This window comes from Peromyscus californicus, unplaced genomic scaffold (genome assembly GCF_007827085.1).
Source record: "Peromyscus californicus insignis strain IS unplaced genomic scaffold, ASM782708v3 Scaffold_4__1_contigs__length_199733344, whole genome shotgun sequence".
In the NCBI taxonomy this organism is placed as follows: domain Eukaryota; kingdom Metazoa; phylum Chordata; class Mammalia; order Rodentia; family Cricetidae; genus Peromyscus; species Peromyscus californicus.
The window spans coordinates 191,056,393-191,082,028 of NW_026294562.1; the positions used below are offsets into that span (position 1 = coordinate 191,056,393).

Below are 25,636 nucleotides of genomic sequence, written 5' to 3' on the forward strand. Positions count from 1 at the left end.
TTGACATCAGCCCATCTCTTCCTCTAATGGGTATAAGAGGTACCTGTGTCTTAGTGAGTTGCTGTTGGTCCACTCTGTGCTTGTTGTGTCTGTGGCTCAGGGAGCCATCTCAGCCCTATCTTAGCTCTTGGTCTAATTGGAGCAGGCAGATTCTGTGTCTCGGGGAGCTTCTCTTAGGTCAACCCAAGCTAGTTGATTCTGTGGCTCACTGATCCACTCTTGGTCTTATCAGGGCTCTTGGTCCAGTCACAGCTGACAGATTCTGTGTTTCAGGAAGCCTCTCTTGGTCCACTGAGAGGTGGCAGATTCTACTTATCTGAAAGCTACTCTTGTTCTAATGGGGGCTGGCAGATTCCCTTTCTCCTGAGGTTACTCTTGGTCCAGTGACAGCTCTTTGTCCAATGAAAACTCTCTCTAGGGCTGATGATAGCTGAGGGTTGGTTTCCTAGCCTCAGGAAGTTGCTGGGGTCTCCAGTGGATGGGTATGGGGGCAGGGCTTGTAGATTGCAGGATCCACTGGGAGATCTTGGTGAGGGAAGGGCCTTCCCGCAGGAGCCCTGCCTACTGGCTAGAAACTGGGGCCGAGTTGGGCCGGTGTTCCCGGGGGGAATGTTTGGGGCCCAGGAATGGGTCCTAGGGGCAGGGAATCACTGGGTATGAAGAGTCCCTCACCTATAGGATCAATGAGAGCTGTCAGAAAGTTTGGATTGGATACCTTAAAACTACCTACATCAGAATTCATTCCTTTAATATACCTTAGGTTCATAGAAGTATACATCATTTATAAATTTCCAAAGCCATTTCTTTTACTACCAATAATACCTCCTCCCCACACAGATGAGAAAAATAGGCACACCCTTGTTTGTTTGAGAGAACTATAAAGAATTAATGGGACCAAGAAATGTTCCTCTATTGAGTAATTTTTTTTTTTACAAAACATGCTTTTAGGCTGGAGAATTGGCTTGACTGTCTATAACAATTACTGCTCATGTACAGGGTTCAAGTATGACTTTCAGCACCCACTGGGTGGCCCTGCACTGTCTCCACAATCCAGAGATACAAGCCATTGTTTTGGCATCCATATGCACCAGGCATACCAGTGTTGCAGAGACATATATGCAGACAAGACATCAATACACATTTAACAGAAAAAAGGAACAAAGAAAGAGAGAGACAAAGACAGAGAGAAAGAAAGAAAGAAAGAAAGAAAGAAAGAAAGAAAGAAAGAAAGAAAGAAAGAAAGAAAAAACAAAGTTATAATTCATAGGGTATCTAAATGGGCCATGAAAATGTTATCTTAATATTTGGTTAGCGATGTTGGCAATTTAGGACCTGTTGGTAAAAAGGCTTAAAACAAATTACTTAATAATAATTAATGGTTTGCCTGTGTTTACTTTATTCCCCCTTACATTTACCTTCAGTCTTTCAGCATCTATGTCAAAGGTTTAGCAGTAAAAATTACAAGCACTGTGTAGTAATCAGAATGGTATCAAGAGGATATTGCTCATTTTACTGGAAATAATATAGTACAGTGGTAACTATTAATTTTCTCTTTGTAATAAAAACAAGAAACATGTTCTGGAATGATAAAAAAATCACTGTATGCATGGTATGCATGTCTGAGAACCTCGAAGAATTAACAAAATGTCACATCAAGAACTGAAAAGAAGAAACATAAAGAGGGAGGCTAGAAAATGCTTCTTAATGGAGACAGTCTATTTCAGTGCATCAGTTACAAGGCAGCACAAATGGACCCCCTTGACAGTGTTACTGCTGTGTGACAGAAATAATTACAGTTAGGTCAGACCCACCTGTCTACTTCCTGTGGCCCACTCTATCACGTCTTCATATAAATGGAGCTGTTGACCATGTGGAAAATATGGACTAAATTCTCCTATTTTCACCTTGAGTCCAAATCCATTTGGGAAATTCCAAATCTGGAAAATGTCATATTCTGCCTGTAGGTTTTCTCTCTGGTTCATATTCACTTTTTCTCCAACAGGATTAGTGAAGTGAGTCTTCCTCAGAAAGGAGTGCAGCTGAAAGAGAGGCAGCATTCTATATTGTGTGTGTCCTTCCTTGATGTCAGAAAACATATCCTGATTTCTTCTTAAAAGCAACGTTAATGAAGTTGTCCAGGGGAGAAACATAATAAGAGAAATAAAAGCAAGTGGATAAATAAAAGTATCATAACATTCCTAGTATTTAAGTTCTTTCAGAGGAAACTACCAAACAGAAACCCAGACATACATGCAGACACAAAACTTTGGTAATAAAAATGCACACGCACACACACACACAGAGATACAGAGAGAGAGAGAGAGAGAGAGAGAGAGAGAGAGAGAGAGAAAGACTCACATCCATACAGACATACATACATAATACAGATACATACAATATACACACACGTATATATGTCAGATACACACATCAAAATACAGTCAGAAACAGACAGTCATACTAACCCAAACAAACACACAGAAACAGAAACCTGAAAAACACAGAGGCTCACACACAAATGCACACATTTATAGACAAATACACACGGGGAGACATACACATATTGAAACACCCACAACAAGAAACATTGACATATACAAATTTATGCTCACAATCAAAGATTGACAGACAGACAGACACACACACACACACACACACACACACACATACACACACACATACACATACACACACACACACAGAAAAACAGATATTCATATGTGCAAGCAGATACACAAAACACTGAAGTAGTGACATGCAGCTGAACTGAAAAACACACAGGAAAATATACATAAAACAAACACATATACACAAAGACATTGACACAAGATAAATTTATGCTCAGTTCCACAGACAGATATGCAGATAGACTGATATACACAATATATGCAGCAACACAGATATACACACAGATACACAGAGAAAAAGAATCATTCTCCCATACACAGTGAGAACCATTCATTCACACGCGGACATATGTATGTCCAGAAACAAATAACAGCACCACTGTTACACAGTAATTCCTGTGTAATTACACACAGTGTGCCAAAGAAGGTCCCTAGAGCCTCTACACTAGGGCAGAATCAGTTGAGAACACTTGTGAAAGCCATCTCATACACTGATTACCACATGTTTGACAATCGATGAACAAGGGCTCATCTTCTCATCATGGAGAGGATTAATGAGGAAGGACTGTTATATTTCCAGTAATAGAAGAAGTAAAATGATATTCAGGTGTTCTGTAATTATGTTACTGATATTCCTTGATAAATTGTGTCCTCCACTCCATTGCTTTGACATTAATATTTATATCAGACTCTAGATTTAAACCTTACCAGGAAATAATTTCAAAATATTCCTATTTTGACTAAATATTTGCTAATCCAGTAAATTGGGGCATCTGACAGGCTCTTAAAGGCTATATTGATGACACATAATTTCATCCAATAGAAAAAACACTACCTTCAAGCAGTTACCATAGTGTTCATTCCCATTATACACATGTTGAAGAAGCATCTCATGGGCAGCATGGACTGCAGTATACACAGCATTATATATGTCATAACTGTCATCACTAAAGTCCATGTCAAAAGTCTGTCCCATTAGAAATTGTAATGAGGCATTGGATGAACAATTCTTCAGTGTCTTACACTTAGAAGCTGAGACTTCACAGTTAAAGTTCATCCATCCCAGCCTTGCAATGTATTCATCTGTGTATTTCAGAGGGTTCAGTGTCTGGACAAATGTTTTAAAACCAGAAATCTCAGAATGGTGGTGTGTAAAAGCTAGTGTCCCATGGGATGAGCCAACTGTGGAGTCTCTCTTACTTGTAGTGACATCCCACTGTGAGGTGGTCACCCATATTCTCTGTATACCTAGGGATTCCCACATTCTAAAGGTCACAGCTAAAGTACTGTCTGTGTCACCATAAATGATAACTACATTTGCAGATGATGTTATGATTTGGTTATAATACACTTCAGCTCTTGACATGTATAAATGCATGTTGGCTGGGATCATGCTTACAAAGGCAAAGCAGACTATATTTTTTTCCATCTCATTTCTCAAATGTGAGAGAAATTGGGTACCCTGGTCATTGTCAGAGATGGCCAGTCCTATCCAGTTCCAGTTGAAATGAAGCATCAAAGAGACCATTGCCAGGGGTAGAGCTGTGTCCTTGGGGGCCATCTGATATAGATAGGGAAATTTTTCATGATCGTTCAGGATAGGATGGAAAGGTCCATAGGTAAGCTGAAGGATCTAGGACACAGGGACCAGCATGAGGTAGTATGCACTTCTAAGAACTTGTAAACACACTTTCAGCAAAGAGTTCTATAAAAACTTCTTACCTATAATTTTTCCCTCATCTCAACTTCAAAAAAGGAAATGAAGTGACATCAAGTCTCTGAATAGTATCTTGAACCACACTCTTTCACATAATTCCACACACTCTTCTTAGCATCCTGGTATTGTTCCAACAGAGTCACAATTTATTGCAAACCCACACCACAAAAAATCTCACCTGTTGAGATAGGTAGGGGTCCAGCAATGTACCAAACATAGCAGATGTTTCCCAATTTGGTCCTGTCAGCACCACTAAACAAGTAGGCTCTTCATTACACTCATAATTAGGGTAAATATCTTGATTTTCTTCAGTTAAAGGCATGAGACTGTATAATTTTGACACAGCCTTACAACCATCTTTGGGCCAATGAAATACTAATGACTTATTTGGCAAAAGATCAGGGTTCCTATTGACTTCATCCACGGAAAACGTTAAGGCCAATGGAAACTGGATGTTTTCAGTTGGTGTTCTGTAAGAGGGTATGATAGTTATTATGGACAGAGACCTAAAAATAATCCTTTGTAGTCAATAGAAGGACTACCCAAAACTGGATGGTATTCCCAACCAGACCCAAATACTGAATCAAATGTCCTGTGCTGTGAAGTTGAAATGACATAATAAGCTGGATGTGGTGATATTTTATTGTGCTGAAATGTAGTAATATTTTATTTGTATGTTAATAGATAAAGTTTGGCTGCAGATCAGAGGGAATGGCAAGTCATTTTAAGTAAACACAAAAGTCAGGCAGTGGTAGCACATGCCTTAATCTGATCACTTGGCAGGCAGGGTCTCTGTGTTCAAGGCCATACTAGGGAACAGAACCAGGCATGGTGACCCATGCCTTTAATCCCACTACCAGCCATAGAGACCTGGAGGTCTGAACAGACAGGCAGTGACAAGGAAGTGAGGAAGCTAGGCTAAGAGCCAATGAGGGGACAGAACAGCAAGGCAATAAAGGTGCAGGAAAACAGGAAGTAGCACACACTTTGGAAGCTGTTGCATGGTGAGGTAAGGTTAGCTAGATACAGCTGCAAGGGGACAGAGCTGCAAGTGGCTGGACTGCTTTTGGGGTTACAGGGTCTGTGGCTCAGGCCCGGTTTGGCTCAGGCCAGAGCACGAAGCTAGAATTTTGCTATTTTTTTTTCTCCTGGTGTGTAATAGCCCACCCCCCTCTCTTTTAATTCCAATTTTGGACTACCAGCAGACTAGTTAGCTGCTTTTAAATTCGCTTGGACTGTTACTCTTCTAAGCAGACTTGGTAAGTCATTAAAGGGAGAAACTAGTTAAAAGAGAATTTTTCCTGTATTAAAAAATGGAAAACATTTTTACAATGGAACAAAATTGGTCTTTTTTTGATAACACGTTAGGCAGTCTGAAAATGGAACAATTAAATGAGAGGATAATTATTGTTGATGGGATGCATATAACATCAATTATGAGTATTGTTTGTTTAATCATCCTTATTATAGTATTAAAAAGGTTGTTCAATTTAAGTGCCAAGATAAAAGCTTTAGAAAAATCTGTTAAAATGATTTATAGAGAAATTCAGACCCAAAGAAAAGAAGTTAAAGGTGAAATTGTTTCAGGATTGACTTATATGGTTACAGAGAGACAGTCTGTTTTCAAACAATCAAACTTAATCTATCTGGTAACCTTACAGAAATTGCCTGCTTAAGGGCATGTACAAGCTAACTGGACTCTGGTGGAAATGGGAGATTTAAGGAAGCTATAGTATCCTATGGCATGCATTCTCCACTTGTAAAGCAAAAGTTAAACTCATGGCAAACTTGTAATAGGATTACTCCTCAGCATTGGAAAGAATTGGTAACAGCTGTCCTAGAGTCTGGAGCACAATTACAGTGGAGAACATGGTAAAAAGAGGAGGCTAAAACAATAGAAAACGGATGTAGAACAAGAGATGTGGAAATTTACCAGGATCAACTGCTTGGATAAGGCAATTATGCTGATATACAAAGATACTGTTTATATGATAACCAAACCTTAATTCTATGTCACATGGCAGCAATGAATGCATGGAACAGAATTGAGGAAGCAGGAAAAAAATTGAATCATTCACAAAAGGTATATAGGGTCCTGGAGAATCCTTCACAGATTTCTTACAAAGGCTGTCCTCAGCAGTATATAGAATAATACCAAATTCAGAAGCTGGACAGATAATAATTGAATGTTTGGCTTTTGAGCATGCAAATGAAGAATGCAAAAGAATAATCAGGCCATTAAAAGCAAGATCAGCACCCTTGGAGGATTGGATCAGGGACACAATTAATATTGAATCTCATGACATGACGAGATGTGGATAGAAGTGATTTCAAAACCTTTGAGGGAAAAAAAGTCAGAAGTTTTGGTTGTGGTAAACAAAATTATTAGAAAAGGGAGTGTGAACAGGGTGTTCCTAGAAAGAATGTTTATTCAAAGAACAATGGCAACAGAATGTCCCTCCATCCTGGATTATGCAGAAGATGTGGTAAAGGTAAATATTAGACCAACAAATGTAGATCAACAGGAGACAGAAAAGGTAATCCTTTGCCTCTGCCTTCAGGAAACTCCCAGAGGGGCCTCATGTAGGCCCCCACAGCAAATTCAGTTCAGACCTTTATGCCATCATAAAAGAAACCTCTACTCCGAGCAATTAAATAACCAAATGACTATTGAAATAAACCAGACAGCTCGGGAGGATAGAACAACTACAGCAGAAAAGTAGAAAATTCAGGAGGAACCATAAAGCAGATTTTTTACAAACTTCTCTAAATGAACAAAGACCAAAATTAAAAATATGAATAAATGATGTTTTCTTGGAAGAATTAGTAGACATGAGTATGGATGTGACAATAATTGCACCAGAATTTTGGCACCCAAATTGGCCTCTGCAGGAGGTAAATGTTCAGCTGTTAGGGAATAGAACATTATCTCAAGTGAAACATAGTGCAAGATGGCCCAAATGTGTAGGACCAGCAGGACAGAGAGGAAAATGATAGCCCCATGTGGCTAATATAGCTATGAACTTATGGAGCTGTGATCTAATACAACAATGGAATACTCAGATTAACATTCCTCCAACCTCAGAAACAAATCATAAACTAATACATGTTTCTGAGAGAGATATTAGAAGATATTATTCTAAAGAGCTATCAATAACCATCCAGATTGTACAAGAACAGGGCACAACAACCAATGATCTTCCAAAGACACCAACAGCTCTACCTTTAAAATGGTTAACAGACAAGCCTGTATGGGTTCAGCAATGGGCTTTAACAACAGAGAAACTGCAGGCTTTAGAAGAGCTGATACAAGAGCAGTTAAATGTTCAGCATATTGAAGAATCAACCAGCCCTTGGAATTCTCCTGTATTTGTTATTAAAAAGAAATCTGGTAAATGGAGAATGGTAACAGACATAAGAACAATTATCAAAGTAATTCAACCAATAGGCTCTCTACAATCTGGAATTCCTTTGCCTATTCTGTTACCTGAAGGATGGCCTCTTATAGTTATCAATTTAAAAAAAACTGTTGCTTTTCATTAGTTTGGCTATTTGTCCCTGTGCTTTTTCCAATCATGGTCTCAACAATTCTCACTCATACAACCCCTTCTCTTTCTCGCTGACTGGACTCCTGGAGTTCCACCTGGGGCATGGCCGTGGATCTCTGCATCTCCTTCCATCAGTCATTTGATGAGAGTTCTAGCATGACACATGTACTGTGAACCAATAGCTAAGGACCCCCCAACTGGATCAGACCCTCTGGATAATTTAGACAGTTGATTAACTTGAACGGTTAGGGAGGCCCCCAGGCAATAGGACCGGGACCTATCCTTAGTGCATGAGATGGCTGTTTGGAACCTGGGGCCTATGCAGGGACACTTTGCTCAGCCTGGGCGAAGGGAGGATGGGACTGGATCTGCCTTGATTGAATCTACCAGGCTGAGCTGAATCCCCATTGGAGTCCTTGCCCTGTAGGAGATGGGAATGGAGGGTGGGCAGGGGGAGGATAGAGAGAGCGGGCTTGAGGAGGGAGGACAGGGGAATCCGTGGACCTGGGACCGGGACCTGTCCTTAGTGCATGAGATGGCTGTTTGGAACCTGGGGCCTATGCAGGGACACTTTGCTCAGCCTGGGCGAAGGGAGGATGGGACTGGACCTGCCTGGACTGAATCTACCAGGTTGAGCTGAATCCCCAGGGGATCTTTGCCCTGGAGGAGATAGGAATGGGGGAGGGCTAGGGGAAAGGCAGGGGGGAGGACAGGGGAATCCATGGCTGATATGTAAAATAAAATTATAAAATAAAAAAGTAAAAAAAAATGTACATATCTTTGTATTACCATGTACTTGGTGATGGCGATCTATACATTCCATCAGAAAGTTCCTAATTCTTGTTTGCTAACTTTGCATTCTTTTTTTGCATCTCCTATGCACTGGATCATCTCATGTTCCCCCCAAATATGGATAACTACCATGCTTCCTTTCTGTTATGGTTGAAACAATGTCTCACTGTGTAGCGTTGGTTGAGGGCAACTGTCTTTCTTGACCAGGCTAAAATGTTTCCTTCTTCTTTGTATTCCTTTTTTCCCATTCCCCAACGTTTGAAGGACTATTTTGAAGAAGTGTGGGGAAAACGCATATCTCTGACCAGTTTCTGTTTAGTTCTGTCAAGGCAGGGTTTCCATATGAGACCCTCCCTGTCTGACTTGGATTTGCTACATAGGCCATCCTCTCTACAAGAGGGCAGAGATTTTCTGCCTGTGCTTCCAATGTGCTTGGATTAAAGACATGCACTACCACACATACCTGTCCTCATTTCTAATTTTAGTAAATATTATTTTTTTCTCTAATGTAGTACAATGATGTCCACAAATTTACCACAGTAAAACTTAAAATGTGAAGATGTGTTCATTCTATTCTTTCAGGCTTTGTTTTATTTTTTAACTCTGAAGGGATGCTAGATTTTGTTAAGTATCTTTTCTGCACATTTTTGAAGGAAAATGTAGTTGTATCCTTATATTTCATTATGTAGTGTATTACACTTAACTAATCTGCCTATGTTGAACCATACTTGCATCTCTTGAATGAAGCTAACTTGGACACAGAGATGGATCTTTCTGTTGTGTTGTTGAGTTTTCTTGGAAGATGTTTTTCTATTGCTCTAATATGGTAAGCACAAATGTGATTTTATTGCTGCCCTCAGAAAGGATTTTTAGCTCAGTAGCTACATCTTTAGCTCATATGTCTTTTCCAAGAGAATGATTATCCTTATTACTCTGAGGAAGAATATTAACTGCCTATTTCATACTATCTGAGCAACCTAAGATAGCACTTCAAATCAAGTTAGAAGACTTTTCTGAAGTTAACTCCCTTAAAAATCAATCCACTTTTTTTAGTTAGTCAGTATGAATTGGGTACCTTAAAACCACCCACATCAGAATTCTATCTATAATTATGCCCAGAACGTATATGGAATATTTCATTTGAATGTGTGGAAACAAACTGATGTAATGTTTAGTAGCTAGAAAACCCTAGAAATTTTTTATTACTACTGATACCTCCCATACAAAGAAGCAAACTAGATGTAATCTTATTGGTTTTAATGAACTATGCAAGAATTATGGGGACAAAGCAAGATTCCTCCAGTGAGCAAGTTTTTCATTGGGTATATTTCAAGGTTGGAGAGATGGCTCAGATGTCAATTATAATTGCTGTTCATGAAGAGGACCCAAATTTGATTTGCAGGTCCAATTCATTGGCAAGAAGCTCTCTCAAGTTCCCAGGATCCTGAATCACTCTTCTGGTATCATTACACATCAGTAATGCCAGTGTTGCACAGATATATACATGCAGACAAAATACCCATACCCACATAAATGAAAAAAAAAGAAATACAGACAAAGAATTAATTGCACTAAAATGCTATAAACTGTACTTAAGTAATTCGGCTATGAGCTTACAACAAAAATAAATACTGCTGTCCAAATGATTAATTATAGTTTAGCATAACTCAACATCAGCAACCAGAGTAGTCACTATTATCTGATGTGTCTGGGCATCTTCTAGTCTCATTTCCTTCTGGGTTCACAAACTCAAGGATACAGGAAAAGATACAATTCTGATGAACAATATGTGGACTGCACATGTCAACTTAGGAAAAAAAAATCCCACTAGAAACTCCAACTGCATGCCTGTCTAAAGTCACAGCGCTCATCCCAGATGAGAACTGAGGGCCTTGAAACACAACTCTACTACTAACTCTAAGTCTGAAGTTTTAAGAACTATCTTAGAGACCTTGGCTTACTTCAGAGTCTCTTTCTCTGAGGAGAAAAGGAGACTGACCATAAACCACATCAACAATGCACAATGCCCTGTGGCCAGAAAAGTTGCATTTTCTTTCTCGAAAAGGAAGGCAGTCTTTTCTTATTTGTTTTGGACTTTCAAAGCTTGATTTATAGTTAACTACAAACATCACTACTTTTGGAACGTTATAGAAAAATCCTTAGAAAAAATAATTCCAAACATTAGTCACACTGTTGAAATACCCATCCAATATTAATAATTTGTTCTTCAGTAAGAAACAGAATTCTTCATAGCAAATGCCCCAGAGCTGCCTCACTCAGGCGTCACAGCCGTTTCAACCCACACTGCTCACTAACTAGCTGTGTTTCCCCAGCCCTGGACACCCGCAAACCCTCTGTTGTTTCTAGGCACCTCTATCTGTGCAACAGAAGATCCCACTGGAGAGAGGCTGAAGACTAAGCTCACATTCTGGGTGCAAAGTCCTAGCAGCCGACTCTGTGCTTCCTATGGGAATACTGTCTGATGCACATGAGAGCAGACCCTGGGGAATGCTCTTGGGGGACAGGGGTTACTTTGCCTTGACTGGTTCTCGCTCTAACCAGCGAACCCTAACTTTCTGTTTATAATGATACTCTTTTAAAAAATCCTGTAACATTGATGGCAGAGGGAGCCCACCGATCCCATCATACGTGGTGAACCTGCAGATCACCGCAGGGCAGATATACTGCAGGCTGAAAGGAAAAGTCCTATTCAGTGATATCGTAAGCAATAGTTCAAAAAACATGTAAGAGCTGGGGTCTTTGTAATGTTCCAGAAGGCCCGTGACAGTGGAGGAGTGAAACATGCAAGGGTCGTGGGCATCAAAGCTGAAGTCGTGGTTCCACTGTTCGATTCGGGCATGCAGGGATCTGTTGTAGTGGCGGAAGTTCACAGAGAAGAGGTAGTCCTCCTGCGCAGAGTCCCTGAGAAAGAACGTGCCTTCAGGTTTCCCTTCCAGAGGGGCTTCTGCTTCGTATCACACCCCAGTAACAGGGATTGCCTGTGATCTGAAGCAAATCCGGCACAAGGCAGTGTATGTAATCGATCTGCGTATGAACTTTCCAAGCTCCCTGTCTGCTAACGTGTGAGTGGCTGTCCCCGGACACCTGGCGCTGCTTCTGCCTCCGTGACTGCAGACACAGGGTGGCGGAATCCTCTTCCGAGTCACAAGTCGTTTGTGGAACTGCAGCACCGTCTCCACTTATTTCCGTCATCCCCGGGGCTAACTTTGGTCCCAGATTACACAAGGTGTTAACCTGTGCAGTGACTTCAAAGGTGTGTATTTGTGCATTGAGCCTATCTTCCTCATCTTCTGTAGACACCAATGAGGGATCAAATGTATCAAAAAAACGTTGAATGTGGGCTCACAGGAGCTGTATGATGCTTAATCAAATGCCACTTCTGGGCTAGAGCTGAGCCAGCAGGAAAAGGGCATTTCTCCAGCATTAATTCAGAAAGACGATTTTTTTTTTTTTTTTTTTTTTTTTGGTTTTTCGAGACAGGGTTTCTCTGTGTAGCTTTGCGCCTTTCCTGGAACTCACTTTGGAGACCAGGCTGGCCTCGAACTCACAGAGATCCGCCTGCCTCTGCCTCCCGAGTGCTGGGATTAAAGGCATGCGCCACCACTGCCCGGCTTTTTTTCTTTTATTGGAAAAGAGAGGCTTTGACTTCTTGCTGTAAGTTCTCATGGGGAAACACAAACCCACAGTGTCCTGGAGCCTCTGCCTCAGAGAGTGGCTCCCGACCGCCCTGCTGGAAACACTGTCCATATCGTGCACCGAGCTGGCTCCATAGCACTGCTCTCACCTCTGAAGGCTGCTTCGAGTTCTACCAAATTTCTTCTCAGTATCCAGTGAACTCTGGGTCTTTGTGGAACAGGAATGTTTCTTCTTCCCTCCCCATGGGGCATGTCGAGAGTAGCAGTCTCTTCGAGCAAGCCTTGTTCCCGGGGTGGCGCACGAGTCACTGTCCTTCTCAATGCTTATTTCAACCACCTGAGGGATCTCAGCCGCGCAGTTTTGGTTTCCATCTTGCAAAGGTCTTTGAAGGGCTTAGTCCCAGCTGTAAGGCAACGTTTTCTCTTAAGGGACTGCTCTGCTGCTGGGGAGCGGACTCTCCCAGGCTGATGCTTTTCTCTTTGACAGACAGACACCTGCTGGAACTCACGTCCACCTTCTTGCTGCGGCTTCCTCCTTCGTGGTTGAACAGAGCCTGGCACCTGTGTTTCAAGTTGTTCCACATTTTCCCCACTTTATCCATTGATTAGAAGAGCGAGAGCGAGAGAGGGTAATGAAGGGCGAGGGTCGAGGGAAAGAGAGCTTGGGGGAGCAGGAGATCCCAGCTGGATCAACAACAGAGAGGGAGAACAAGGAATAGGAGACCATGGTAAATAAAGACCACATGAGAATAGGAAGAAGCAAAGTGCTAGAGAGGCCCACAGAAATCCACAAAGATAACCCGTACAACAGACTGCTGGCAATGGTCGAGAGACTGCCCGAACTGACCTACTCTGGTGATGGGATGACCAAACACCCTAATTGTTGTGCTAGAAACCCCATCCAACGACTGAGGGAACTGGATGCAGAGATCCATGGCTAGGCCCCGGGTGGATCTCTGAGAGTCCAATTAGCGAGAAAGAGGAGGGTTTATATGAGCGAGAATTGTTGAGACCAAGGTTGGATAAAGCACAGGGACAAATAGCCAAACGAATGGAAACACATGAGCTATGAACCAATGGCTGAGGGGTCCCCAACTGGATCAGGCCCTCTGAATGGGTGAGACAGTTGATTGGCTTGATCTGTTTGGGAGGCATCCAGGCAGTGGGACCGGATCCTGTGCTCATTGCATGAGTTGGCTGTTTGAAACCTGGGGCTTATGCAGGGTCACTTGGCTCGGCCTGGGAGGAGGGGACTGGACCTGCCTGGACTGAGTGTACTAGGTTGATCTCAGTCCTTGGGGGAGGCTTTGCCCTGGAGGAGGTGGGAATGGGAGGTGGGCTGGGGGGAAGGGGAGAGGGGCAGGAGGAGAGAACAAGGGAATCCGTGGCTGACATATAGAACTGAACTGTATTGCAAAAAAAAATAAAATAAAATAAAAAATAAATAAATATTTTTTTTAAAAAAGACTGTTGCTTTTCAACACCCTTACAAGAAAAAGACAGAGAAAGATTCACCTTCTTGGTACCTACATATAATAATTCTCAACCAGCAAAGAGATATCAATAGAGGGTTCTCCCACAGGGAATGTGGAATAGCCCAACCCTGGGCCAAAATTGTGTAGAACAGCCATTGGAATTAATACATAAACAGTTTCCTAAGTCTATAATTCATCATTACATGGACGATATTAGGTGTCCCATCATAGGTATTTGGTTCCTAAAAGCCTGTTGATGCACCAGGGATGGATTTTTTTGTTATTTTAATTTTGTCATTGTAGTTTTTGGTGGCAGTATGTTGCTTGGTAGAAAAATTTCTGCTATCCTGAGAGGCCTGCTCACTGAGGTTCCCATGTAAAATATATTTTTAGGACTGGGAGCTGAGACCGATTAAGGAAGAAAGGCCATGTAGGGAGATGGAAAGGGTTGGTTCCTTTGAAGCAAGGACACTAGGTTTTTCTACCAGTATGTCTTAGTTCCCTAGGAATGTGTTAGAGAGTCAAGAATGGCCAAAGCAGAAAGTCTGTTATAAAACTGAGAATGGTAATGTGTGATTTGACAGGGGAAGAATGGAAGCAGAGGTGAATATCTGTGGATAGCCAATCTGCTTCTCTGGCCATAGTTTTGTGAGTGTTCCCTGGGTATAGTTGCTCAGGTTGCATGGCTAGGAAAAAAGCATAGAGTATGGACAAGGAAGTTTGGTGAGGAAGATCTGTGTGATTCACTGGAGAAGTTGATGCAGCTGGCTGAAGCAGGTGATCGGCTCTATAACTGGGTATATGACATGGCATTTTTTTTTTTGAGGAACTGAAGGAGAGGTGAACATTTGCCGTTAAGTTTTATGCTTCCCTGCCTGGAGTGGACTATAAGTATCTAGGGAATGTCTCCTTGAATTTGGGGCTCTGTTAAAGCAATGAGTGAGAGGAGGAAAGTTAGGAGGGGGAGATTCCTGTGTTCCATTGGCAACAGGGTCAGAGGTAGGGAATTGAGTGCCCAACATGTAGTCTGCTGCTGAGATGGGGAAGGGATTGAGGGATTGGATTTGTTGGAATGGAGGGGAAGGTAATGATCTGCAGTTAGTCTATTAGCATGCATGAATTAAAGGAACACATGGTGCAAAGTAAACTTGATGTGTGTTTATAACAGAGGTTGTAACATAATCCCATGATGCAACTTGTGTAGCAGTGTAAGAAGCATCTGAGTAATTTTGCTTTTAATATTTCCTTACTATTTGCTAATTGACTGTTCAGAAAAGTTTTATGGTTTTCACATGTACTTTGAACATTGTGGGTTCCTGGGCAAATGAACAAATGACTGTTAACCCCAGATAAAGCACCAGTGACAGAGTAAGTCAATGATTCAACCCAACCATACACTTGTCAATCAAGTCTCTACCCTTTAACATGCCTGCCAACAAAACTCTTTATAGGCCATTTGCATGCTCTCCAGGTCTCTCTCTTAGTGCCAGCCTAGTCTATTCCCTGTTTTCATAACTGTTTCTACATTATCCCAGACCCCAATGGGGCAGAGTTTCCTATCTCTATCAGAGACAACAATGGCCACCAGAATTTCAAGTAGGCCACCCATCCTTGAACATCCCCCACTGTCTTTGTCCCCCCAAAGCTATCACCCATCCATAACCCTCCAGACCACAATGCAACAGACCCAAAATACTAAGTGAGTCTCTGATCAACTGGAGAACATGCAGAACTGTAAGATGTCCACATTGGAGGCCCACCTCTATACTATCCCACATTATGGTGCTCCACTCTATCTACAATCACAAATCCCTGTGCATCAGAGTGCCTCAGCCCCAACCTGGAAAGAGTTCCCCTGATGGACCAGAGGCCAATTCAGACACCAGAACTTTTTCCTCCAACTCAAGTGGAGATGTCTTGAAGAACCTCAGGCCAACTGGAGGGGAAAAAAGAGAAAAAAGGAAACAAAGGAACAAAACACATCCAAATAAGATGAACATAAAAATAAGCACCTAGGCTTATATTCACCACAAACTTAGATGCCTAGGCACAAGTGTAAGTATACAATCAACAACAGCTGAGGCAATATGTCACTAGCAATGCCAGCTGTCTTACTACAGCAAGCCCTGACTATTCCAACACAGCTGAAGTAGAATAAAAAAGACCTTAAAGCCAACTTCTTGGAGATGGTTGAGGACCTTAAGGGAGAAATGAAAAAAATCCCTGAAAGAAATAGAGGAAAAGACAAATGAAACAGTGTAGGAAATGAGTAAATCCTTTAAAGAAGGAGGAAAATCAGATGAAAGAGATGAATATAACTTTAAGACCTGAATGGATAGAACTTGAAAATGTCATCCTGAGTGAGGTAACGCAGACTCAGAAAAATAAACATGACATGTACTCACTCATATGTGGGTATTAGATATAAAGCAAAAAATAACCAGACTACAACCCACAGCTCCAGAGAAGTTAGCTAACAAGGACAACCCTAAGAGAGATGCATGAATTGCCCTGGGATGGGGAAATAGATGAATGAGTAAACTGAGAGGTGGGGAATAGCAGGCATGGGATCAGAGATGAGAACATGAGGGAACAAGAGTTGAGCTGGAGCATGAACAGAGTGGGAGAGCAATGAAAGAGATGCCATGCTAGAGGGAGACATCATGGGGACAGAGAGAAACTGGGTGCTAGGGAAGTTCCCAGGAATTCACAAGGATGACCCCAGTTTAGACTACTAGCAATAGTAGAAATGGTACCTGAACTGACCTACCCTAGTAATCAGATTGGTGAATACCCTAACTGTCATAATAGAGCTTTCATCCAGTAACTAATGGAAGCAGATGCAGAGAACCACAGCCAACCATCAGGCCAAGCTCCAGGAGTCCAATCAAGGAAAGAGAAGAGGGATTCAATGAGCAAGGAGCATCAAGATCATGATGGGGAAATCTACAGAGACAACCAAACCAAGATAAACTTTAGACCAACACCTGTAGATCCTCCATGGGAATCAACTAGGCCCTCTCCATAATTGAGGCAGTTGTATACCTTGATCTGTCTAAGGGGCCCCTTGGCAGAAAAATCAAGATCCATCCCTGATGCATGAACCAGATTTATGGAGCCCACTACCTACAGTTGGATACCTTGCACATCCTTGATGCGGGGGGTGGGGGGGTTGGACTTGCCTCAACTGAATGTACCAAGCTCTACTGACTTCCCATAGGAGGCCTTACCTTGTCAGAGGAGGGAATGGGGAATGGGTTAGGAGGGAATGCTGAGGGACGGGAGGAGGGAAAAGAGGGGAGTCTGTGGTTGGTATGTAAAATGAATAAATAATTTCTTAATAAAAGAGACCTGAAAATGAATTAGAAGCAATAAAGAAAACACAAACTGAGGGAATTCTGGAAAAGGAAAATCTAGGTAAGCAAACAGGAACTACACACATCAGCATCACCAACAAAATACAAGAGATGGAATAGAGAATCTGAGGCATTGAGTTATGAGAGAAAAAATAGATACAATTATCAAATGTTAGATCCTAAAAAACCTTGACACAAAACATTCAGGGATACTTGAACACTATGAAAAGGCCAATCATAAGAATAATAGGACTAGAAGAATGAGAAGAATCTTATCTCAAATTCCCAGAATATATTTTTTTCAAAATTGTAGAAGAAAATTTTCCTAACCTAGAAAAAGAGAAGCCTATCAAGGTACAAAAAAATTTAAAAAACACCAAATAGATTGGAACAGAAAAAGGATGCCCTTACAAAATAATCAAAAGATTAAATATACCTAACAAAGAAAGAATATTAAATACTGCAATGAAAAAGTTGTAGAAACATATAAACACAGACCTATCTGAATTTCATCTGACTTTTCCATGGAAACTATAAAAGCCAGAATGATGTGGTCAGGTGTACTGCAAATGCTAGGAGATCACAGATGACAACCCATACTACTATACCCAGCAAAACATTCAATCAATCCTCATAAAAGGAGAAAATAAGATACTCCATAATAAATCTAATTTAAACAATATCTAACCACATATACAGCATTAAAGAAGGTAACAGAAGAAAAGCTGAAACTAGGGATTTTAACTTCAACCATGAAAACACAGGAAATAAATAATTTCTTACCAGCAAAGCAAAGAGGCAAAACAAACACAAGTGCCACCATCAACAACAACAATAAAAAAAAACAGAAATTAACAATCATTGGTCATTGATATATCAGTGGTATCAGCTCCAAAATAAAAAGAGACAGACTAGCAAAAGTACAGACCTGGAAAGCATATTCATCCTTCTTCTGGAAATAATGAGTATACCTCAAAATCAAAATAGTCATACCTCAGATTTAATGACTAGAAATATATTTTAAGCAAAATGACCTAGAAAACAAGATAGTGAACCATTCTAACATCTAACAAAATGCACTCCAAACCAAAATTAACAAAAGGAGATGAGAAAGGATACTTACTACATATCTATCATATGAGAAATCGACATAGATAACATTTCACTTCTCAACATCTATGCTCTAAATGCAAGGGCATTCACATTTGTGAAAGAATCATAATTGAAGCTTAAATCACACATTGATTATCAGACATTGATAGTTGGAAATTTCAATATCCCACTCTGTCCAAAGGACAGGTCATCTAGACAAAAGTTAAGCAGAGAAATACTCAAGCTATTAGATATTATAAATCAAAGGACCTAACAGATATCTACAGAACATTGCACTCAAACACAAAAAGTGTTTCTTCTTTTCAGGACCTCATGGAACTTTCTCCAAAACTGACCACATGATTGGTCACCAAACAAGTCTCAATTGATGCATGAAAATTGAAATAACCCCCTTCATCCTGTCAGACTACTACAAATTAAACCCAAACATCGACAATAAGAGAAAAAACAAAAAGCTTTCAAACTCATGGTAACTGAACTCTTTAATGAACGACTAAGGGATCCAAGGCAAGAACAAAGAAATTAATGACTTCTGAGAGCCAAATGAATGTGAATATAGCATACATCCAAATTGATGGGACAAAGTGGCAGTGTTGCTAAAAGAAAAGTTTGTTTATCTAGCTTTTTTACCAAAAAAAATTGGAGAGAACTAATACTAGCAATTTACAATACACTTGAATGCTCTAGAACAAAAAGAAGTAAGCGCCATCCAAGAGGAATAGACACTATTATAATCAAACTAAGGTGTAAAATCAATAAGATAGAAAAAAGAGAACAATAAAAAAGATTCAATCTAACAAGAATTGGTTCTTTGAGAAGAGGAACAAACTCTTATCCAACCTAATGTAAAGATAGATGGAATATTCAAATAACAAAATCAGAAATTAAAAGGGAGATATAATAATAGATATCAAGGAAATCTGAATAATCATTAGATCACATTTGAAAACTTGCAATTAAAAAACTGGAAAATCTAAAAGAATTGCGTAATTTTCTCAATAGATACATCTTACCAATTTAAATCAAGATCAAACAATTGAAATGCACCTGCAACCCCTAAGGAAATAGAATCAGTCTTTCACAGTCTCCAAAACATATAAATCCCAGTGCCAGATGGCTTTAGGATAGACTTCTACCAGATATTCCAGTAAGACCTAATATCAGTTTTCTTCAAATTATTCCACAAAATATAAACAGAAGAATGATTGCCCTCTTCACTTTATGAAGCCACAGTCATCTGATACACAAACCACAAATAATTCCACAATGAAAGAAAATTACAAATTCCCCTTATGAACATAGATATAAAATACTCAATCAAGACTTCCCTTCTGGACCAGAGGTGAGTGTCCTGGCTCAGCCTGGACCCCATCCCTGGGCACCAGCCACTCCGGGGAAGACCTGCTCAACTTGGCCCCAGGTTCTGGTCACTGGGCAGGATACCTTCTAACCCCACCGGGAAGGATCCCCTTCTCCAAGACCCCGGGCAGACCCTGCGATCTCCAGGCCCTGCCCCCATGCCCATCCACCTGAGACCCCAGCCACATCCTGAGACTTGGAGACCAGCCCTCAGCTCCCATCCTGCCCCGGATTTCCCTTATGGACCAGAAGTGAGTATACTGGCTCAGCCAGGACCCCATCCCTGGGCACCAGCCACTCCGGGGAAGACCTGCCCAACTTGGCCACAGGTTCTGGCCACTGGGCTGGTTCCCTTCTAGTCCCACCGGGAAGGATCCCCTTCTCCAAGACCCCCGGCAGACTCTGAAATCTCCACACTTGCCCCCACGCCCATCCGCCAGAGACCCCAGCCACTTCCTGAGACTTACAGACCGGCCCCCAGCTCCCATCTTGACCCGGACTTCCCTTCTGGACCAGAGAGAGAGAGAGAGACAAGAGATCCCATCCTGCCCCAGACTTCCTTCTGTACAAGAGCTCCCATCCTGCCCCGGAGTTCCCATTTGGACAAGAGAGCTCCCATCTGGACAAGAGAGAGAGACTTCCTGAATCTGTCAGCTCTCTCTGAACCAAGTGTGCTGATAAGAACAAGAATGAACCACAAGGAGATGGGCAGACGTCAAGGCAGAAATACATACAACAAAATGAAGAGCAATACAGCATCACCAGAACATAGCCCTACTCCAACATCTAGACCTGAACATCAAAAATTGGAAGAAGCAGAAGAAAACAGCCTTATGAATGACATCATGAAGAAGCTAGAGGCTTGTGTAGAGGAAAAGACAAAGAAATGTGAAGAACGCTGTAAACAACTAGAGGAAAGGGCAAACAAATTAGAAGAAAACAAAGTCCTGGAAGAAAACAATAAAGTACTGAAAGAAAATCAAGAAAAAGCAATGAAACAAATGAAGGAAACAGTCCAAGACCTGAAAAGGAAAATAGAAAAAATGAAGAAGACACAAACAGAGGAAATGCTGGAAATAGAAAATCTGAAAACAATCGGGAACTTCAGATGCAAGTATAACCAACAGAAGGCAAGAGATGGAAGAGAGGATCTCTGGTGTTGAAGATACAGTAGAAGAAATAGATTCACCAGTCAAAGAAAACACTAAAGCCAACAAAGTCATGAACCAAAATGTCCAAGAAATTTGGGACACCGTGAAAAGACCAAACCAACGAATAATAGGGATAGAGGAAGGAGGAGAATACCAACTCAAGGGCACAGAAAATATATTCAACAAGATCATAGAAGAAAACTTTCCCAACTTAAAGAAGGAAATGTCTATGAAGATACAAGAAGCCTATAGAACAACAAACAGACAAGACCCCCCAAAAAAGTCCCCTTGCAACATAATAATTAAACAACTAAATGTACAGAATAAAGAAAGAATATTAAGAGCAGCAAAGGAAAAAGGCCAAGTGACTTATAAAGGCAAACCCATCAGAAAAACACCCGATTTCTCAATGGAGACTTTAAAAGCCAGAAGGACCTGGACAGATGTAATGCAGACACTAAGAGACCATGGATGCCAGCCTAGACTAATATATCGGCAAACCTTTCAATCATCATAGACAAAGTGAACAAGACATTCCAAGACAAAGCCAGATTTAAACAATACTTATCCACAAACCCAGCCCTACAGAAAGCACTAGAAGGAAAATTCCAACCTAAGGAAGTCAGATACACCCTCAAAAACACAGGCAATAGATAACACCACAGCAGTAAACCCCAATGAAGAGAAGTACATACACATTACCACCAAAAAATAACAGGAATGAACAATAACTGGTCATTAATACCCCTTAATATCAATGGACTTAATCCACCTATAAAAAGACATAGGCTTACAGAATGGATACGAAAGCAGGACCCATCTTTCTGCTGCATACAAGAAACACATCTCAAATTCAAAGATAGACACTACCTAAAAATAAAAGGCTGGGAAAAGTCTTTCCAATCAAACAGTCTTAAGAAACAAGCAGGTGTAGCCATCCTGATATCCAGCAAAATAGACTTCAAACTAAAATCAATCAAAAGAGATCAAGAAGGGCATTACATACTCATCAAAGGAAAGATTCACCAAGATGAAGTTCCAATTCTGAACATTTATGCCCCAAACAGAAGGGTACCCATATATGTAAAAGAAACATTACTAAAGCTTAAACCACATATAAAACCCCACACATTAATAGTGGGAGACCTCAACACCCTACTTTCACCACTGGACAGATCTCCCAAATCGAAACAACAAAGAAATAAAGGACTTAACTGATGTCATGATTCAAATGGACTTAATTGATATCTACAGAACATTCCATCCTAACAAAAAAGAATATACCTTCTTCTCAGCACCCCATGGAACCTTCCCTAAAATCGACCACATACTTGGCCACAAAACAAATCTCAACAGATACAAAACAATTGGAATAATCTCCTGTGTTCTATCAGACCCCCATGGTCTAAAGTTAGATTTCAAAACAACAAAAACTACAGAAAACCTACAATCTCATGGAAACTGAATAATATTCAACTGAATCACCAATGGGTTAAGGAAGAAATAAAGAAAGAAATTAAGGACTTCCTAGAGAACAACGAAAATGAAGACACCACATACCCAAACCTATGGGACACTATGAAAGCAGTGCTAAGAGGGAAATTCATAACACTAAATGCCCACATAAATAAGTTGGAGAAATCTCACACTAGTGACTTAACAGCACACCTGAAAGCTCTAAAACAAGAAGAAGCAAAGTCTCCCAGGAAAAATAGGCACCAAGAAATTATCAAAGTGAGGGCTGAAATCAATGAAATAGAAACAAAGAGGACAATACAAAAAATTAATGAAACAAAGAGTTGTTTCTTTGAGAAAATCAACAAGATAGATAAGCCCTTATCCAAACTAACCAAAAGACAGAGAGAGAGCATCCAAATCAACAAAATCAGAAATGAAAAGGGGGACATAACAACAGACAATGAGGAAATCCAGAGAATCATCAGGTCATACTTCAAAAACCTCTACTACACAAAACTGGAAAACCTAAAAGAAATGGATAACTTTCTGAATAGGTACCACATACCTAAGTTAAATCAAGACCAGATAAACAATTTAAATAGTCCAATAACCCCTAAGGAAATAGAAACAGTCATTAAAAGTCTCCTAACCAAAAAAAGCCCAGGACCAGATGGTTTCAGCACAGAATTCTACCAGATCTTCAAAGAAGAGTTAATACCAAAACTCTCTAAATTGTTCCACACAAGAGAAACAGAAGGAACATTACCAAACTCCTTTTATGAGGCTACAATTGCCCTGATTCCTAAACCAAACAAGGATACAACAAAGAAAGAAAATTACAGACCGATCTCCCTCATGAACATTGATGCAAAAATACTGGCAAACAGACTCCAAGAACACATCAAAACAATTATCCACCATGATCAAGTAGGCTTCATTCCAGGGATGCAAGGGTGGTTCAACATACGAAAGTCCATCAATGTAATTCACCATATAAACAAACTTCTCACTAGATGCAGAAAAGGCATTTGACAAAATCCAACACCCCTTCATGATAAAGGTCTTGGAGTGATCAGGAATACAGGGAACATACCTAAACATAATAAAGGCAATTTACAGCAAGCCAACAGCCAACAGCAAATTAAATGGAGAGAAACTCAAAGCTGTCCGCTCTCCCCATACTAATTCAATATAGTACTTGAAGTTCTAGCCAGAGCAATAAGACAACATAAGGAGATTAAGAGGATACAAATTGGAACGGAAGAAGTCAAGCTTTCCCTATTTGCAGATGACATGACAGTATACTTGAGTGACCCCAAAGATTCCACCAAGGAACTGATACAGCTTATAAACACCTTCAGCAACATAGCAGGATACAAGATCAATTCAAAAAAATTAGTAGCCCTCCTATATACAATGGACAAAGAAGTGGAGAAGGAAATCAGAGATACATCACCCTTTACAATAGCCACAAATGACATAAAATACCTTGAGGTAACACTAACCAAGCAAGTGAAGGACCTATATGACAAGAACTTTAAGTCCCTGAAAAAAGGAATTGAAGAAGATGTCAGAAAATGGAAAGATCTCCCATGCTCGTGGATAGGCAGGACTAACATAGTAAAAATGGCAATCTTACCAAAAGCAATCTACAGATTCAATGCAATCCCCATCAAAATACCAACACAATTCTTCACAGACCTGGAAAGAATAATACTCAACTTCATATGGAAAAACAAAAAACCCAGGATAGACAAAAGAATCCTGTACCTCTGGAGTCATCACTATCCCTGACTTTAAGCTCTACTATAGAGCTACAGTAATAAAAACAGCTTGGTACTGGCATAAAAACCGACATGTGGACCAATGGAATCGAATTGAAGACCCTGACATTAATCCGCACACCTATGAACATATAATTTTTGACAAAGAAGCCAAAAGTGCACAATGGAAAAAAGAGAGCATCTTCAACAAATGGTGCTGGCATAACTGAATATCAACATGTAGAAGGCTGCAAATAGATCCATATTTATCACCGTGCACAAAACTTAAGTCCAAGTGGATCAAGAACCTCAACATAAATCCAGCTACTCTGAACCTGATAGAAGAGAAAGTAGGAAGTAGTCTTGAACGCATTGGCATAGGAGATCACTTCCTAAATAGAACACCAGTAGCACAGACTCTGAGAGAAATAATCAATCAATGGGACCTCTTGAAACTGAGAAGCTTTTGTAGAACAAAGGATACAGTCCACAAGGCAAAGCCACAGCCTACAGAATGGTAAAAGATCTTCACCAACCCCACATCTGACAGAGGACTGATATCCAGAATATATAAGGAACTCAAGAAATTAGACATCAAAATGCCCAACAGTCCAATTAAGAAATGGGCTATAGAACTAAACAGAGAATTCTCAACAGAGGAAACTCAAGTGACTGAAAGACATTGAAGGAATTGCTCAACATCCCTAATCATCAGGGAAATGCAAATCAAAACAACTCTGAGATACCACCTTACACCTGTCAGAATGGTTAAGATCAAAAACATTGAAGACACCTTATGCTGGAGAGGATGTGGAGCTAGGGGAACTCTCCTCCACTGCTGGTGGGAATGCAAGCTTGTACAACCACTTTGGAAATCAATATGGCACTTTCTTAGAAAATTGGGAATCAATCTCCCCCAAGATCCAGCTATACCACTCTTGGGCATATACCCAAGGAATGCTCAATCATACCACAAGAGCACTTGCTCAGCTATGTTCATATTAGCATTGTTTGTAATAGCCAGAACATGGAAACAACCTAGATGCCCTTCAACTGAAGAATGGATAAACAAAATGTGGTACATATACACAATGTAATACTACTCAGCAGAGAAAAACAATGACATCATGAGTTTTGCAGGCAAATGGATGGATCTAGAAAAAATTTTCCTGAGTGAGGTAACCCAGACTCAGAAAGACAAACATGGTATGTACTCACTCATAGGAGGATACTAGATGTGGAACAAGGATGACTGGACTGCTACTCACATCACCAGGGAGGCTACCTGGAAAACAGGACCCCAAGAAAGACACGGGGATCACCCAATGATGGAGAAATGGAAGAGATCTACATGAACAGCCTGGACATGAGTGGAGATAATGAAAGGCGAGGGTCGAGGGAAAGAGAATTTGAGGGAGCGGGAGATCCCAGCTGGATCAAGAACAGAGAGGGAGAACAAGGACTAGGAGACCATGGTAAATAAAGACCACATGAGACTAGGAAGAAGCAAAGTGCTAGAGAGGCCCACAAAAATCTACAAAGATACCCCCACAACACACTGCTGGCAATGGTCGAGAGACTGCCCGAACTGACCTACTCTGGTGATGGGATGACCAAACAC

The 25,636-nt window shown here is 40.7% G+C and overlaps 1 protein-coding gene and 1 pseudogene across 3 annotated transcripts in view; both read right to left on the minus strand.

Moving 5' to 3' along the window:
• The window catches only part of LOC128125349 (vomeronasal type-2 receptor 116-like), a 47,927-nt gene that overhangs the window by 16,444 nt on the left and 5,847 nt on the right, over positions 1–25,636 (minus strand). For 2 of the 3 annotated variants that reach the window (XM_052762687.1, XM_052762685.1), the window contains exons 2-4: positions 4,523–4,814; positions 3,463–4,260; positions 1,812–2,039 (exon numbers count right to left, since the gene is read on the minus strand). In XM_052762687.1, the coding sequence (XP_052618647.1) occupies positions 1,812–2,039; positions 3,463–4,260; positions 4,523–4,814 (1,318 nt within the window). The remainder of the gene's footprint in view (positions 1–1,811; positions 2,040–3,462; positions 4,261–4,522; positions 4,815–25,636) is intronic. The other variant, XM_052762686.1, reaches the window with a different exon arrangement.
• On the minus strand, positions 11,213–12,942 carry LOC128125350 (suppressor of cytokine signaling 5-like; annotated as a pseudogene).